This window comes from Mycteria americana, chromosome 2 (genome assembly GCF_035582795.1).
Source record: "Mycteria americana isolate JAX WOST 10 ecotype Jacksonville Zoo and Gardens chromosome 2, USCA_MyAme_1.0, whole genome shotgun sequence".
NCBI lineage: Eukaryota > Metazoa > Chordata > Aves > Ciconiiformes > Ciconiidae > Mycteria > Mycteria americana.
Window position 1 is genome coordinate 131,642,287 of NC_134366.1, and position 14,860 is coordinate 131,657,146.

General features: G+C 37.8%; 1 protein-coding gene across 1 annotated transcript in view; it reads right to left on the reverse strand.

The window, feature by feature from the left end:
• The window catches only part of ATP6V1H (ATPase H+ transporting V1 subunit H), a 52,878-nt gene that overhangs the window by 5,660 nt on the left and 32,358 nt on the right, over nt 1-14,860 (reverse strand). Inside the window, exons 12-13 of the mRNA XM_075494664.1 lie at nt 12,982-13,083; nt 8,235-8,348 (exon numbers count right to left, since the gene is read on the reverse strand). Of these exons, the coding sequence (XP_075350779.1) occupies nt 8,235-8,348; nt 12,982-13,083 (216 nt within the window). The remainder of the gene's footprint in view (nt 1-8,234; nt 8,349-12,981; nt 13,084-14,860) is intronic.

Consider the following 14,860-nt stretch of genomic DNA (forward strand, 5'->3'; position numbering starts at 1 on the left):
AGCAAAGGACCACTGTCAACAACAATCTATGACAGACGGGAAAATTTTAAGGTACATACAACAGATTTCTAGAGGTCATGTGCTAAAAAGAACAAGCCTTACAGTTTAAGAACTACTACTTTTGGTGTTATACTCCAAATTCCAGTGCAGTTAGATTTACCTGTCCTTTAAGGAAAACTGAAAATTCTTTTTGGTAAGCAAGGGAAGAAAAGTAGATGAAGCATAGAAGAAAGGAAGGGTGAAATTTTCCTATTCTCTCTTTTCTAACAACATTTATCTTAAATCTTGCTTACATCCAATTTATTAAAGAACTATGTTATGCAAAAAATATTTGACAGTCTTCAACATCTGTAATTTCTAGCTTGTTTTGGCAGACTGAGGTTCTTAAGAGGCACAATGCTTTCCTTTGACAAAGAACAATATAAAAATATTGATTTTATTTTTCCTCTATGTAAACATAAACCTAGAGTCCCATGCTTTTGAAAGTGAAAATGAAAAGCAGGTTCTAAAAAAATTCTTCCCCTTATGAAAGAGTACAGAAGTGTAATAAAGCTACAATAAAGGGTCTGCCACACGACTCAAGCAACTCAAAAGACATTGCCAACATACACTGTTGCAGACAAATCAAAGTACAACAAATAGTTAAACAAACAAGTTCAAAGGACAGGCAGCAGATGGAATAGTTTGAACAGATAGAACAGATTTGCCATCGTTACATTGCATTTCTACTTTGGGTCTAATAACCTGGATTTGTTGAGACAGACAGACTAGTTTCAGTCATTTATTGTGGCTTCACAAATAGGTATGCAAGTTACACAACTGATGTATTCCCAGCTCTAAGCAGGTTAAACTGTCCCTTGAAAGCATTGGTCTTGTAAGTGTTACACTGCTGCAAGAGCAGCTCCACAGATGTGACAATCCCTGGAACCTTCTGAGCAGTAGACATGAAGTGGCAACACTAGGACAAGGCGGCAACCATCTCTCAAGTCCTCATCTAATCCAGTGGGGAACAAAGCTGGCATGGCCACCCCTGAATCCATTCCAGCCACGTACGCCTGCCTTTCTCACACGGCACTCATCCAGGCATTCTGGTGAGACAGTATTTTTTTGTTCATTTAACTCTCAAGTGAATTGTTTTCTGCTAATAAGCTCCCTTGAACCTGGTTACTGCATTGTCACATTAACACTAGTCGTGGCCATGAGAAAGGCAGGTGGAGCTGCAGAGGGGCCACCACAGACACATTTGCCTTGCCACAGAGCCACAGCCACAGAAGTCAGTAAAGAAAATAAAGAAACCAGGCTCAAATCAAACCTGGAGCTATGTTCATATTTGGTTCCTGAAATATAGTATTAACATGTCATACCACTGGATCAGAAATTATAGCAATGCATATTTTTATATATTATTTTATATATAAAATATATACTAGATTTTTTAAAAATATACAATATATGTTTTGTACATTACATGCACTGCTCTTCACAGAAATAAACAGAAATAGTACAGCTATGAAAGTAGTAAACTAAAAAACAGAGACATCTTCCTAGAGAGCTGGGCTGGGAAGACTGTCCAAGCTGGAATGCTACCACTCAGGAAGACAGAAGAGAACTGCAGTTACTTGTTTGCTGAATACGATGTTTTTCCTTGACTCAGTGGATTAATGCAATACAAAGTATTTCAAGAAAAAAAAAGGTGTTAAAGGTTATAAAATATGTCTATTATACCAATGCAGACCATAAGTAGTGCTGAAGGTAAGCCAGCACAAACAAACAACAAAAAGAAGAAACAAATGTACGCAACAGAGTCAAAGCCACTTTGACCAAACAGTTTGGGCCTCCACCACATCAAACTGAAGTTTTTACAAGTTATCTTATTTTCAGTGGAACCAGGGTGATTTTCACCATGTATCTCCTTGACCTATACATGTGGCCTTGGATCTCAAGAGAGAGGAGATATTGCAAAAATCTCTGCAGTCCTCAATATTTAGTGTAACAGATTTCACTTAATGCAAACAGGTAGAACAAAAGCAAACTGTTAAGATGAACAGCACCTAGGATATTTTTTCATCTTAATTATTCCCAGTAAAGAGACATTCAACATTCTGATGCGCACACTAAAAGTAAACAGCCTGAATGGTTGAGCAGAGAGATTACAAACATTACATGGAAGTTGTTTGGTTGTTTTTTTTTTCAGATGGAGCTGAATGCAATAATATTAATAGACAATCTACAGATTATCTCCTGATTACTGAAAACATTATTCATAGCATGGTTTATAGCCCTCCTTATGACATGAAACACAAAATTAATGTGTGTCTTCAGACTGAGACACTGCAAGAGCCTCCTTTTCACTCAGCAGTTTCCCTTCAGAGAGGATTTGTCTGTGTTTTGGAAGAGTAATTCTAGACTTCCAGTTTACAACTTTACATAAAAGCTATAAAGAAACAGCAGATCAGTGAGCTCCTATTACAAGGCCATTACTCAAACATTTTATTAGATTTTAAAATAAAAACTTATGAAATTCAATTCAATATATGCCCTTCTATTAGGAAGACAAGGTATAAGTCATTTTTCACTTATAAGATGCACTATGAGCTAACACTTACACAGAGCCATTCTGTGAATTAAAAAAAAACAACCTGACTAAACCATGCAACTTGGTTTGAAAGTGGTTTTATATTTAACCAGAAAATTTAGTTGTCACAATGAACAGTAAGCAAAATGCTTTCTACACTTAAGAGCTTTAAGTTTGCACAGAATATTTCAGAACGACTGACATAGATCATGTTTAACTGAATCTTCCTATCAGGAAATCAAATCTTTAAAGTAACACTAATCAGAAGTGAAACTACCAAAAAGTTACTTCTTTGGTGACATGCTTTTTCAACATAGCACATGAAAATGAACAATTTATTTGAAAAAAGAAAATGCAAACTGAGCAGGATGTTCAATATTTGCAAAATATTTGTTCCATGTTAACAGAAGCTCTAGAAATATTAAAGTGTGTTTTACAAACAGTGCAGATCTCACAACAGAAAACACTATCACAGTGTGAAATCTCAGAGAGCATGTGCACAATACAAACCACAGTCCTTACCTGCATGGAATGAAGCTTTACAAGAACACATATTTATGTTCAAATAAATAGATGGAGCACTCATACTAGATATCATGTGTGCCTATAACTAATTGGAATTTTGCCTAACTTGTCTCATTCTAGCTAGGAACTGTCCTCTTAAAAATTAATATTAATTTTTATCAGGGACACAATCTATCTTCTCAAACTTTTCAGTTAGTTAACTTCTGTTAACTACTAAAAAGGAATTGTACTGATGACAAAGGCTAGGCTGCCAGTTAACTATCATTACACCTTGCACTTCTCACTACCAAAAGCAAGCAAGGTACAGAGGCTATCTTAGGAGATACATGGGCTTTGGAGAACAAAGTTTATACCAAAGAAGAATAGTGGACAAATGCTGAATATTCCATGCTAACTTTATAGAACAACAGCTTCTAAACATAGCATACTGCAAATCCTAGGCAGTTTTAGATTTTGTTAATGTCTCTCTGCATAACTAGTCATTTTAAAAGATGAAAAGCAAGTAATTTTGTCTGGGATGTGCACTCTGAAAATCATATATGAAACTGTTGCATATTCAAAGCTTATCTGAATTTGCTGCTTCATTCAGTATGCCATTTATTAATTTTACTTCAATACCATACTTGATTGTGCATCAGTGATGCATCCTAACTCCCATCGTTTAGCATCCTCCAACATATTCATACTCTCCGTGCTGGTATCAATCCATTGAGTAGCAGTTTATTCTAAAAGCCTGCCTGTTTAAAGGAGGTTTATAGCTCAGAGCCTGCACAGATGAAAGGACCCTGGGGAGAAGAGGCATCATACCTGAACCCAGAGGTAAGAGAAGCAATCCCTCACTAACAGCAGCTCACTACAAAAGCTACTAAGCAGAAAGGTGGGGCAACATAGTCCAGTAATTTAGACAATGGGAGCAAATGCCAAAAGATGCTATGAGTTCTGCCATTACCCTGGCTCAGCCAGAGGGAAAATAAATGAGTTTGCAGTCAGATCCACCATGGTTTCAGTAGCGCTTGTGTGAATACCAAAGAACTTTTGACCTACAGAGGTTAAACCACTGCATTTTACTTTACATTTGCATGACCAAAGAGCACACATGATCCATCTCCGCACATCTCAGCTAGACTGGATGTTGTAACAATTTTCTCTTATTTCTGACCTCTGGTCCCCCCAACTCCCAACAGCACTGCTGCTGACAGAGGAAGAAAAAAGTAATATGCTGCACTTACTACATGAGTCATGAGCAAACTTCCCTGGGCCTAAGCTGGCTAGAAGACAAGCAAGTGGTGGAAACTAATGCACTACGTTCTAGATGACCAGTACAGTTGTAAATAAATTACACATTAAATGCAGAACATCTAGAATCCACCTAGCTCTTCATCTAGCTTTTATTTTAGTGAAGTAATAGAAGGTTGGAATTAACCCCTTTAGAATGAAACCAGGACACTACAGGTTCACAAATCTTAAAGACAGAAGATTATTCTCACTGCTCAACTTCAGGCACTGAAGCTGCTCTGCACTGCCCTGAAAAACAATCTGCTTCTCTCCATTGTTCACAGAAGGAACTTGGGCTTCTAACTGTAGGTACTTGAACATCCCTGAAGTTCAGTAAAACATCATGCCGTGAAGCCCATGAAAGGCACATGCTTCATCGGTAGAAATTAACATATTTGGTTTCTTTAAAGTGATATATGTAAGTGCTGTCAGTTTAGAACTTAATGATTTCATTCTTTTAAAGTCTGCATCGTTAAAAGCATTGCTCCAAGCAGCATTAGGTTCCAAAAACCAGTTCCTAATACTAAAATGGTCAAGTTGTGTATTGCCTCTGAACACCAGCAAAGACAAGGAATAAGGAGGTAATGTTTCTCATACATAGTTAGCAAAATTAAACAGGACACAAAAAAAATCTGCACTATCATTGCCATGCTGAACTCCCCCATCTGCCAATAGCAGGTTTTTACCATCAGCACAGGGTGCCACGACTAATACAGTTAGTTCAAGTGAGATTAAAACACAGGATAAATTACCATTTAAAGACATTAAGTGATGCTAAAAAGATACCTTCGCTCCCTGCTTCATCAAGTGCATGATCATTTAACACGCAAATGTAACTGGAATATTTCACCTCAACTTACCTCATCTGAAAAGCTGACAGCAGTTACTGCTTTTGCCAACCTAGTTTCACCATTAAACAGAATGCCTGACAGTCTAATTTCCCCCATTTATCCCTAACTTAAAAACCCCTAAGGAAAAGCCAGTTGAGCAGCCTGTAATGAACTATTCAAATTACTTCGGAATTAATTGTCTCCAAGTTGAGTTATTAGCAGTCTAATGATACAGCTGTGTTTTAAGCAGAATGCCACTTCAGCTGCCCCATGACACTCCCTCAGTTCAGGTACCAGAAGTTTTCCTTACTCTGCTGCTTCAGGCACAGCACTTGCACCAAGCCTCAACGGGGGTGAGGAAGCCCTTATTTTCCTCATCCTTCTCTCAGTTAGCCTCCAGATCTAGGAAGAGCCTGACTACCTGTCATGCATGTGTCACAGATAGTAATGCAGAGTTGTTCCATGCCAATTAAATTCAAGGAAAAAAAACAATTGCTTTGAGAAAAATAACTGGAATTCCAAAACACATGGAAGCAAGGGGGAAAAATGGTTATTGTTTCCCCAGCTCTAAAGAGCAAGGTAAGCAAAACCTTGAAGTTGTTGACCAATCCATCTTATGGCAAAGCAAATCTAAATAAGCAGGCACTTGAACTGCACTGTGCAGCAGTCAGGGGACTCTGCTCTCTCTTCTCCCCACACAAGCTATGAAACAGAGGAGCTCCTGACACACATCAAAAGCCAGATCTATACAAAGACAGATCTAGCTTCCCACATGCAAACTATGTGTCATTTCCTTAGCTCAAGCTATCTGATGTCCATTCCAGGGGGAACACTACTTTGGAAAATACAAACCAAGGACAATGTGTCCCAGAGGCTCGTTCCAATAAGAATTAAAACAAGAACATATTCCCTACAGAGATGACAATATGAATCCGAAAATAGCACTAACTTAAACAGATCCTTCTTATTGACACCTCTGAAGATCTGAAACTAGATGTAATTGCAATCTCTCTCTCAGTCTTAAGTCTAAAGGTTCACAAATTGTGAAAAGCAGGCACAGAAGTGTTCATGCCATTAAAAAAAAAAAAGACAAATCTAGAAGACTGCATGTGATATTTTTAAATTAGTATGCTTAAGCTGAAAATGAGAAAAAGCCAGGTTAGGCATCCAGGAAAACTTTTACTACCAGTGAGGTTTGTGCTGGAGAAAGACCAGGGTTTTATATTTTGATTACCAGATTTTCAAGACATCAGAACACATGTGAAATAAGACCTGTCCCCCCTGCAGAAGGTAAATTCACTAACTAAGCCTTCCACATTGTAATCTCTATTTAGCTATAGCTGGTTTATAATACTCAGAATGTTTCAAATACATCAGAATAGCACAGTGAGAAAAGAAGTGCATCACCAAACTGAGAAGCAGGGTGGAGCGCAATACACAATACTGCCCCAAAATTAGGTTGCACATGACCACACAGTTATTCTCCATCTCCACACACTCAGAAATTCAATGTTATTTACCAAAGTACTCCTTACAGGTGGAGAACGTTAACTCTGGATTTGTCATAGAAGGTTATTTAAAGGTGTGTTTCTCTGCTATAGAAGGTTCCCACAGTATGAGAGGGAGGAAGCAGGATAAAATGAGTAACATACACAAGAGTTAAAACCCATATTCTTCAGAAAAGGGGGGAAACTAGTTTTGTTTCACAGAAGATACACTGCAGGGAGAGGGGACAGGAGCTTTCTGTCAGCCTTGCTAGGCTGTCTTCTACAGCAAGTAGGTGACTTAACCTGTCAGAAGGTGCTTGATAAACCTTGTTCCCCTACCACTTTCACGCTGTTAGCATCATCACTACTCAGCCTTTTAAAAAGATCACATTGTGTCAGAAGTGAAAAAACGGACAGAAGTTATAGGTACTTCCAAGCACCAAGCTTTTCAGAAATAAAAGGTTAATTCAAAATTAAATTAGTTGTTTGTATCTCAACATCTATGTTACAGTATACTGAGATGTACTGTTGCATTTTATCTTTCTCTAAGGCAATGCCAAATTGGAAATACAAGCTTTGGTGAAATCATTATTAATAATCAGATTAAGAATTCCTAATTAGTATTTTTAACTCTCCATGCTTTATGCTTAGCATACCTAATTAGTTAGGCAAGTTATACAAAGTTGTTATGTGAACACTGAAGTTTTTCAGAACTTCAGCCCTTCAATACTTCACTATAAAACGTCCTCTACTCTGTTAGAAAGGCAGCATCACCCAGCAGCAAGTTCTGTGGCAGAACACACCAGGACTTCATGGTTTTTGGAGCTTTATTAGAGAACTAGTGAGAGAACTAGTCAACAAACAATGAAAGAAAAACCTCACTTCAAATGCTATTCTCAGCAATTGATGAAAGAGATACCAGTGAGTGATCTTCAACTTCATCTAACCAGCCAGCCCATAAGCTTCTGCTACTCCAGGAGCTCAAGAAAAATTGTACTTGCACCCCTTAAAATGGCAACAGAACAATAACAGGGTAGAGTGGGGGAAAGGACTAGAGCAAAGAACAGCAATGCAAAAGAATAGTCAGGCATGCACTTTGCAAAGCAACTGCCAATTAAGTACTTGAAGCATCAACTCTTACAACTACATCAAGCTACTGATTCCTTCAGCTGAGATTAAGTAAGGTTGCTAAAATACCTACACACATCCTTAACGTTTTGAAGACTGTAGTTTTGCAAGCCTAAATTACAGCTCATATTAAATATTAAGCAGTTCAAATAAGTTAAAATATATTGTTCAGGTGAATTACTTGTGACATTCAATCATGCAAGGTCAAGCTACTCAATTCAACTGCCACAAAAATGTACAGAAAAACTAGCTAAGATCTTACACATCAGCATCATATTGCTCTATCATTTAAGAATTGCAGTCTTACCACATTAAAATGTTATTCCCCCCTTAAAGAAGTCTACTGTCTTGAATCCTCTCTCCGCAGCCCAATATTTCTTACTGTTAGTAGTATGTTAAATAATCTTCACATACCAGTTGTGAACCATCAGCTTCTGGACAGCCAGTAGTGCATTATAACGAACTTGTTGGTCTTCATGATGCATGTGGTTCATTACCAGCTGTTTACCACCAAGTTGTTCAATCACTCTGAAAGAGAGGAGGGGAACAGGTTTTTTGACATTACTTCAGCTTCTGCATATCTTCATAGCTATCCTATCCAACCACTTCATGTTCAAGGCATTAAGAGGTTAAGTTTAAGTCCCATAATATTTATTTTATTAAAAGTATTTATTTCCTAACATATATATCTTATTTGACATGTTACAAACGCAGATCTCTCATACTACCTACTGATATTTTTTTTTTTTTTTTAAGAATTCACAACATCAGAAAGTGTTTGTACTGGACTCCTCTGTTTGCTACCCACTACCTACTTCCATAAATTTTGAAATGGACAATCAAGGAAAGAGCCCTTTTCAGAGAGGGTTATTTACTTTACCCAGCTTGCTAAAGAACTCAGTATTGGCTCGAGAGGGTTGGCAGGGTACGGCACTATCAATTATTATTTAGGAGGAGGTAGTGCCCTCCCCTCCATAAATTGATGATAACCAGGTCACTCTATTCTTGCAAAAAATGAAGCCCCAATCCAGTCCAGCACTGCCTAATCCAGAAAAAATGCCTGTAATCACACCAACACCTATTAAACCAGCCACTTGGTACTCCTCATAGTGCTTTTTGCCATTCAAACTGTACTAGAACCACAGCTATTTTTGCACAAGATGCAGAACTGGCTGCTAAGTTACCGTTTCCAGAAAAATGGTATGTTTGAGCTGCATCTTTCACTACAAACTTCACCACAGTAGTCAGCCATAGCTTTTTAATAGCTATACCAAATCCCACACAAAACACTGATGAAACCTTGTATCACATGTCATGAATATATGATTTCTTAAAACAAACTGGAAAGCAACACACTTAAAACCTGAAAAAGTACCACCATCCAGATGACACTACATGCAGCATTTTGGTCTGTCATAACAAAGAAAGTTTGGAAAGAATTTGCAAGGAATATATAAACTGATTACTCACTGACTTGTGTATGGTTTTTTTTATATCCGTTCTCTTACAGGTCACTGAAGAGTTTAACATTATACCCTGTGAAGAGGCTATTGTTTTCATTACTTCTAACCTGATGCTATCCTGCCATTCTAAGCTTGCATTAGCTATCCGCTTTTATTACTGTTCTTTCCATGGCCGAATTAATGCATTACTGCTGCACAACACAACACGTTTTTGTAAACTGCAGAACAGTATAAAGACATAGTGTGGCGATGAAAAAGAGAATTTTCCATTTCATTTTATAACTCTGTCAAAACCATCCTGGAGACCACAAGGAATATTATTTCCCAACAGTATAAGGATGCTTCATACAACAGGAATGCATTCAGAAAAGTGCAATTGTTTCAAGCTGGAAAATCCTCACCAAGAATTGAAGTTGTTAGTAATGTACAGATTCAAAAAAACCTTTATGCCTGCCTTAGGCTGCCTCACATTTTTAATCATGAGTTAAATATAAAACCACTGCACACAAAGACAAGACTATGAAACACAAACGGGAATTTTTTCCTCATTACAGGACTGACACTGAATTTTCAGGAATTGAAAGGAGGTAAAAAAGGCATTAAACTCAAAAGCTTCCTTATGCTAGGAGCACAAAAGAAATAAAATGAGAAGTTAAAATCCTATAATCACAAACAGAAATAGAGTATTTCAGATGACAGTGCATCACTGAAATTATGGCTGAGAATATGAAGAGTCAAAGAACAGCGTTACCGTTCTGGCATAACACTGCCTACTGGTACAAATCCCTTCCCAGCCATGTGTTCTAGACCAAAAGGTAAGCAACTGTGAGGAAGATTCACAGTGAATCCCGTTCCTTCAAGTTCCAAACCTGCTCAAAACACTACTTTTAGTTCTGTCTTCCTTCTCCTCAACTTCTGCTTGCTTTACAGCAGTAATAGAGCCCAGTGGGCCAGTTATGGTACGTGCGCATCTTCTGCGGGGACTGTTCCCCATAACAACAGTGCACTAAGCCAAAACAGTGGCAATTCAAACAAGTTTCTGGATGCTGAAGAGCCAGATTTTAACATGACCCATTTAAAGGGAGAAGGAGGAAACTGAAGACAAATGAGAACAGTTTAGACTGTTATAGCACAAAATATTAATATAAAATCTGCACTACATATCTAAAAGCAGACCAAGGTGAAAAAGGGACTACAATTAAGCTGTTTCTGAATCACGAGCTAAAGAAAGGAATGGCTCTAGGTGTCAATCTCTTGTACGCGCAAAACGTAAAGCCCATGTTCATGGCATTCAGGTGATTCAAAGTGTTGATCTTAGATAGCAGTAACCCTTGGGCCACATGAAAGTTGTACTGGAAGCTGATGTTTAGCCTGCGTTTACTTCCAGTGACAGGAAACACTAATGCTGTACTTTATTTCTGATGTTACATTATCAGAAAAGGCATGTTGGTGAGCCCCATTAGAAGCCCACGGTGCTATTGCCTTGACAACTTGGTCCACAACATGCAATTTTAAGGCAAGTTAAAATTATTTAAGCTGACAACATTAAGGAACAGCCAAGCAAAAATGTAGTATTTAGTTTAACAAACATTTTCTTTTGTCAGACAAAGGGAAAGGTTAGCCAGAACTGTAACTCTTGGTCTCCCCTGTGCGCAGCAAGTAAACTCAAGAAGTTTTAGGTTCTAATTCGCCTCTGCAAACTTTGAAGGCTGAAGGACAATCCAGTTAAGATCTGAGGATAAACACTTAAAGGAAACAAAAAGTATTTAAGACTTTTGAATTCTCTTATTCTTCTAAACCAATGAATAGCATCCATTCTCAAAGTGAGTCATGCAATCAGAGTGTGAAATGCCAACCAGGCGTGGGAACCATAAATGACTATATATCAAAAAACATCATGGTAAGAAATGGACTATTACGTGGGAACTGAAACATAGTCCTTCGGTATTTTAAGCTTTTAGTCCTAAAATTGCTGAAGTCGTACTTAGTAAGAATACATTGGATTACAAAGGAAATTCTTTAAAAGAAAGAGATTGAGGAATTTTAGCTTGTCCATCAGAACAGAAAGCTAAATAAGCCAAGTCCGTAAGCAGAAAGCAGCTAAAGTATTAGAATTTGATGTAAGAATGTGGGCTAGAAGAGTATCTGGGACACTACTTATTTGCTGATGGCCACTCCTCTTGAAGGTTGATGTACTTCTGAATAGGTTTACCAGCCTGGGAGCTGAGTGGAGCTGTGGTCCCACCAGCAGTACATTTTCCCAACTACAGACAAGAGATATACAAGTCCAGTTGAACCACTCATCTGACTTCATAGCTTTGGTCCAGCAACTGCATGGCCCTACTAGCCCAAGCATTATGCCACATTTGGGTAGATGTGTGCAAGCTGTTTAAAGATTATGGCAGATGCCTAATAAAACGGTTTCAGACAAAGGGCAGCTCAAAGCAGGAACAACCAGTATTAGTCCTTCAGCTTTGCCACCTGCAGGCAGCAGTACCTTACTGGAGGATATCTTGCCTCCCCTCCAAATACCAGTTGTCATAAATGTCTCCCAAAAGACACAGGAGCTAATTAACAAATACACAGCACTGCTCAGTACAAGTGGTACACACTGAATACCTCTGACCTTTCTTAGCAGACCTAGAAAACAGTTAATTTGTTCCAATAACCTAAAAATATTTTCAGTTCAAGTTGCTTACAAGACTACAAGGGCTGTGAGTCTTTCTAGAGTGAACAAATCTTTCTAGCATATATATGGCATGAAGTTTCAGTCTGTTATTTGTGATTCTACTACTGTCAAGATACCAGTTTGCACAAGAAGTGTTCATGAAATTCTCAACAAGCTTAGAAGACCATTCTCATCTTCCCCATTAAACTCTATGCAGAAACCAGAAACAGACCACTTCTTTGCTACAAAAATGAAGTCCCATGTCCCTTTGGGTGACTGATGAGCATGATTCCTGCAAAAACCAATGGTCTCTTTCTGCTTCAGTGGTCTCTACCTTACAGATGCAATTATTCAGCAAACACCTTTGCTCACAGGTTTTCAAAACAAAACAAAGCAAGAAAATACAGCAATGTCTGTATATTTTGACAGGAATTCAGGTTTACAATAGACATTAACACTTTCATCAAAATGTGTATTTGTATAGCTAAAAGAAAACATGCTAAAACAGAAGAGTGATAACTGGATCTGTGCTAACATCACTGAAATTACAATAGCAATTGTTTGCGAGACAAATCTTGCCTCAGTAGTGTTAAGATTTAGATTTAATCATTAGATTAATCACAAAATAGATTTAATCATTGTTGAAATAGCCCATCCCTACTGTAAGTCCAATAATTATAGTCCAATAGTCATAACAGAGGGTAAAAATGCTATGTTGATTAAATTCTTGGTAGCTTTTTAATTTCTTCTGGTGCACGTCTTCTGCTTTAGTCTAAACAACTTATTCAAGACTTCTTTAGACACAGGTTCCCTTCACTGTTAAGAGACACTGAAATATATTAAGTCAGAGATCTACTTTGTATTTTCTCATCTGATCTAGTTTGTGTTTTCTCGCCTTCCCAGTGATTTAAACTTAAGCATAACCTGCAATCCCTATGTAGCATATTTTAATATAAACAAACAAAAGCACCACAGGCAAAGGATATACTCTAGCTGGTCTCAAGTAACAACATATTGGCATTTTTCTTACCGTTTCCCACGGGGATAGTGTCGTACATATTCTCCCACATCATGAGCAGCTACAGCCAGCACTTGCGGGTCATCAGAAACCTCCAGAAGTTTTGTGAGGATTCTAGGAAAGGATTTGAAACTATCAAGTCCCAGGTTTTGGGCTGGGTTTTTCTGTTGTGTTTTGGGTTTTCTTCACTATTGTTTTTTTAAATCACTGATAACTTAAAATAACAAAGCTTGTAACCATAAAAATGTTTCACAAGTCACCCAAACAGCAAAGCTAGAATAGAACTTTTTCCAAACCTGAAGTTGCACTCAAAACAATGGAGATCCTGCTCTAATTAACAGAATTATTAAAAGGATTTACTAGAGTAGGTTTAGTGAGCTGCATCTACAAATACCTATAATCAAAGTTTACAAAATATCTCCTTTTTTATATATCGGCTTCAAGACCAACAGTTTTGAGTTCAAGATAAGCTGTACTAACCAAACATATAAATATTTATAGACTGGGACAGGCGTGGGACACAAACACAAAGCCTACACAAGGCCAACAGATGCTGCTGCTTCTGTTATAGAACAGAGCCCAGTCACGTTTGCATGCTGTTCCCAGCTCCTGCACTCAGGATCCTGTACCACGGATTGAGAAAGCAGTAAGGCCACATTACTCATGACACAGCAAGGGGGGGTATGACAAGCCTGCTATCGATCAGCCTTTCCCCAACTCTATTCCTCCCCTCACCTTACAACAGTAGCCTTGCTCAATGCAGGACAGAAGGACAAAAAGGGCAGAATTTTATGCAGGACAATGTTATACAGAGTCATTTAAAAATTAAAAGGCATCCTAGCAGTTGAGAACAAAGCAGTACACAGAGTTCTTTGTTCTGTGCAACTGTGAACTTCTCTCAGTTCAAGACCATCAACTTTATCTCAAAACCATAACTCGTTCAGTCAACTGTTGTGGTCCAAAAAGTAGTTCTGTCCTAACTCAGAGACTGAGATGATGAAAGCTATACCTTGTAATTAACTCCAATTTAATATATTAGTTATTTTGTTAGCATGAACAGAAATACAGAGCTGTAAGAATTAGAAAATAGTTTTTCAACTCTTAATATTGTCTGCCTTTTTGAATTAAGTAGTTTAAACAGTTTTAGTGGAAAACAGCTACCAGTAACACTGTTCTCTAGCCAGTAATGAGGACGGGGGAAAAAATGACACAGATATGAAGGTTAGGCACTAATAATAAGTCTTAAAAGTTAAACACACAGATCACTGGAAAATTAGATTCATCTATGCTTAGTGTGATGACAAATGTGTTCTAATCACAGCAAGTTAGTAACAAGTTGAAATAGGTAGGTAGGTTAAAAATTCAAATGGAAAAAAAAGAACATCCTGGTAAAGTATTACCACAGCCACTGTCTCCCTAGAGGCCAGAAAGTGACAGATTAAGCACTTTTCATTTTAAAAGAACTCCTAATTTGGACAAGAAGTAGCAGCAGAAACTTGAGCCATAACACTAATCAGAAGACACTGAAGATTCATACAATATTGTTGAACAAAATACAAGTCCAGCATCACTTGCTTAAGAAGTCAATAATGGCAGAAGGCAGGAAAAAAAAAGTAAGTTTAACAGTAAGCTTAAGTACATTAGCATTAGGAAACAAGTAAGCTGGCAGATAAGGGAAATAAAATTATGTGGCTTAAAGCAAAGAAAGGATTGTCTGTCAAATGCCTACAACACATAAGAGAAGTTCTGAGGTGCAACAATTTCCCCACCACATTGGGGGGGGGGGATTTGGGTTTGTTGGTTTGTGTTGGGTTGTTTGGGTTTTTTTTTTTTTTTTTAAGGAACTATTGTAGATCACTGTCTTTGTGGCAGCACAAGCACAATAAATTTA